Source organism: Salarias fasciatus, chromosome 11 (genome assembly GCF_902148845.1).
Source record: "Salarias fasciatus chromosome 11, fSalaFa1.1, whole genome shotgun sequence".
In the NCBI taxonomy this organism is placed as follows: Eukaryota; Metazoa; Chordata; class Actinopteri; order Blenniiformes; family Blenniidae; genus Salarias; species Salarias fasciatus.
Genome location: NC_043755.1, coordinates 26,368,548 through 26,371,065, shown reverse-complemented (window position 1 = coordinate 26,371,065; position 2,518 = coordinate 26,368,548). Strand labels below are relative to the sequence as shown.

Sequence of the window (2,518 nt, the reverse complement as noted above, 5' to 3'; positions counted from 1 at the left end):
AATAAAGCTGAATTGAATTGAATCTTTGATGTTGTATTTTTCTGTCTCTGCAGAGCTGCAGCAGCCCCATGACTGCAGAGAGGAGCAGCTCTTGGACCAGGAAACAAGCTGCTGTCTACAACAGGGAGAACCAGAACCTCTACATATCAAACAGGAAGAAGAACCAGAACCTCCACCAGAACCTCCACAGATCAAACAGGAACAAGAAGAACCAGAACCTCCACAGATCAAACAGGAACAAGAAGAAGAACCAGAACCTCCACAGATCAAACAGGAAGAAGAAGAACCAGAACCTCTACAGATCAAACAGGAAGAAGAAGAAGAACCAGAACCTCTACAGATCAAACAGGAACAAGAACCAGAACCTCCACACATCAAACAGGAAGAAGAAGAGGAACCAGAACTTCCAGAGATGGAGGAACTTGAGGTTCTGGGTACCAGCCAGGAGGGAGAGCAGCTTATTCTTAAGTTTGAGAGTGAAAGCCTTGAAGTTCCTTCTATTGAGGAGCAAAGTGACCTGAGAGAACCAGAAGAAGTACGGGACACTGAGCAGCTCCTCTCTCAGGACTCTGAAGGTGAAAAGCTTTGTGAGGAAACATGTGGTGAACCTGTCCGCAAAAAAACAAAATTACATCCAAAGGCAGGAGCAGTCACTGACAAGAAGAAAACTTGTGAAACATGTGGGAAAAGTTTCCGTGATTCGAGCACTTTATTGGTCCACATGAGATCTCACACAGGTGAGAAGCCGTTTCCTTGTGAAACATGTGGGAAAAGTTTTATTAACCGGAGTCATTTGGTGGTCCACATGAGATCTCACACGGGTGAGAAGCCATATACTTGTGAAACATGTGGGAAAAGTTTCAGTCATCACAGTACTTTATTGGTCCACAAGAGATCTCACACAGGTGAGAAGCCGTATCCTTGTGAAACATGTGGGAAAAGTTTCAGTCGTAACAGTCATTTGTTGGTCCACAAGAGATCTCACACAGGTGAGAAACCACATTCTTGTGGAGCATGTGGGAAAAGTTTCAATCAGAACAGTCATTTGTTGGTCCACATGAGGACTCACACAGGTGAGAAGCCGTATCCTTGTGAAACATGTGGAAAAAGTTTCCGTGATCAGAGCGCTCTATTGGTCCACAAGAGGTCTCACACGGATGAGAAGCCATATCCTTGTGAAACATGTGGGAAATGTTTCCATGTTCAGCACGGTTTATTGGTCCACAAGAGATCTCACACAGGTGAGAAGCCATATCCTTGTGAAACATGTGGGAAACGTTTTAATAACCGGAGTCATTTGTTGGTCCACATGAGATCTCACACAGGTGAGAAGCCATATCCTTGTGAAACATGTGGCAAAAGTTTTATTAACCGAAGTCATTTGTTGCGCCACATAAGATCTCACACAGGTGAGAAGCCGTATCCTTGTGAAACATGTGGGAAAGGTTTTATTAACCGGAGTCATTTGTCGATCCACATGAGATCTCACACAGGTGAGAAGCCATATCCTTGCGAAACATGTGGGAAAAGTTTCAGTCAACAGAGTGCTTTATTGGCCCATAAGAGATCTCACACAGGTGAGAAGCCGTATCCTTGTGAAATATGTGGAAAAAGTTTCAGTCGGCGCAGTAATTTATTGGTCCACGTGAGATCTCACACAGGTCTGAAGCCATATCCTTGTGAAACATGTGGGAAAAGTTTCAGTCATCAGTGCGCTTTATTGGTCCATAAGAGATCTCACACAGGTGAGAAGCCGTATCCTTGTGAAACATGTGGGAAAAGTTTCGGTCATCGTTGTTCTTTGCTGAACCACATGAAAATTCATTTGGAGATGAGGTGATTAAAGATGATTGAAGATCTCATTGGCCCAGTTTACAAGCGTGTTTTTTCAATTCCCATGAAAACAATCTAGTAGTTGTAAACATGTACGGCGTACAAAGCGATCCACGATCAATCCTCATTTACAAGGGTCCTTGGTGAAGCGGATTATACTTCGTCCTATGACATGCGCACAAAATCTCTTGCTGAACTTTCAGGTCTTTAGCTTTGCAGCCAGCTGTCTTCAGCACGGAGCAGAGTGTTTTTATCTGCTCAAAAAATCTTCCTTCATCTCCATGGTATGTTGCTCAGAGAGCTCCTCCCCCAACCAGAGTCCCGCCCCGCCGGCACATCCTGGAGTAAAGCACCGGGGATCAGCTCTGCCAATGTTATGAATTAACTGGTGCCCATGTTAAGTTGTGACGTCGGTTATGTAATCACGTCGGTTTGTTGGTTGGTTGGTTGGTTTGTTAGCAACATTACGGAAAAAGTAATGGACGGATTGCAATGAAACTTTGTGGAAAGGTGGGTCTTGGGCTAACTTAGAATCCATTAAATTTTGGTGATGATCCGGATCACTGTCTGGATCCAGGAATTGTTTTAAAGGATTCTTTGTCGTTGAGAGATAGGGCAGTCTTTGACATAGTTGGGCATAACTCAACAATAAATGACAAGGGGGCTTAGCAAAAAATTACAGTGT

The 2,518-nt window shown here is 44.0% G+C and overlaps 1 protein-coding gene across 1 annotated transcript; it reads left to right on the top strand.

Annotated features, from left to right (window-relative positions):
• Positions 1-293: 293 nt before the first annotated feature.
• Positions 294-2,318, top strand: LOC115396918 (zinc finger protein 569-like). The gene has a single exon (XM_030103004.1). The coding sequence runs from the start codon at positions 413-415 to the stop codon at positions 1,838-1,840; it is 1,428 nt and encodes a 475-aa protein (XP_029958864.1). The 5' UTR covers positions 294-412; the 3' UTR covers positions 1,841-2,318.
• Positions 2,319-2,518: the final 200 nt, after the last annotated feature.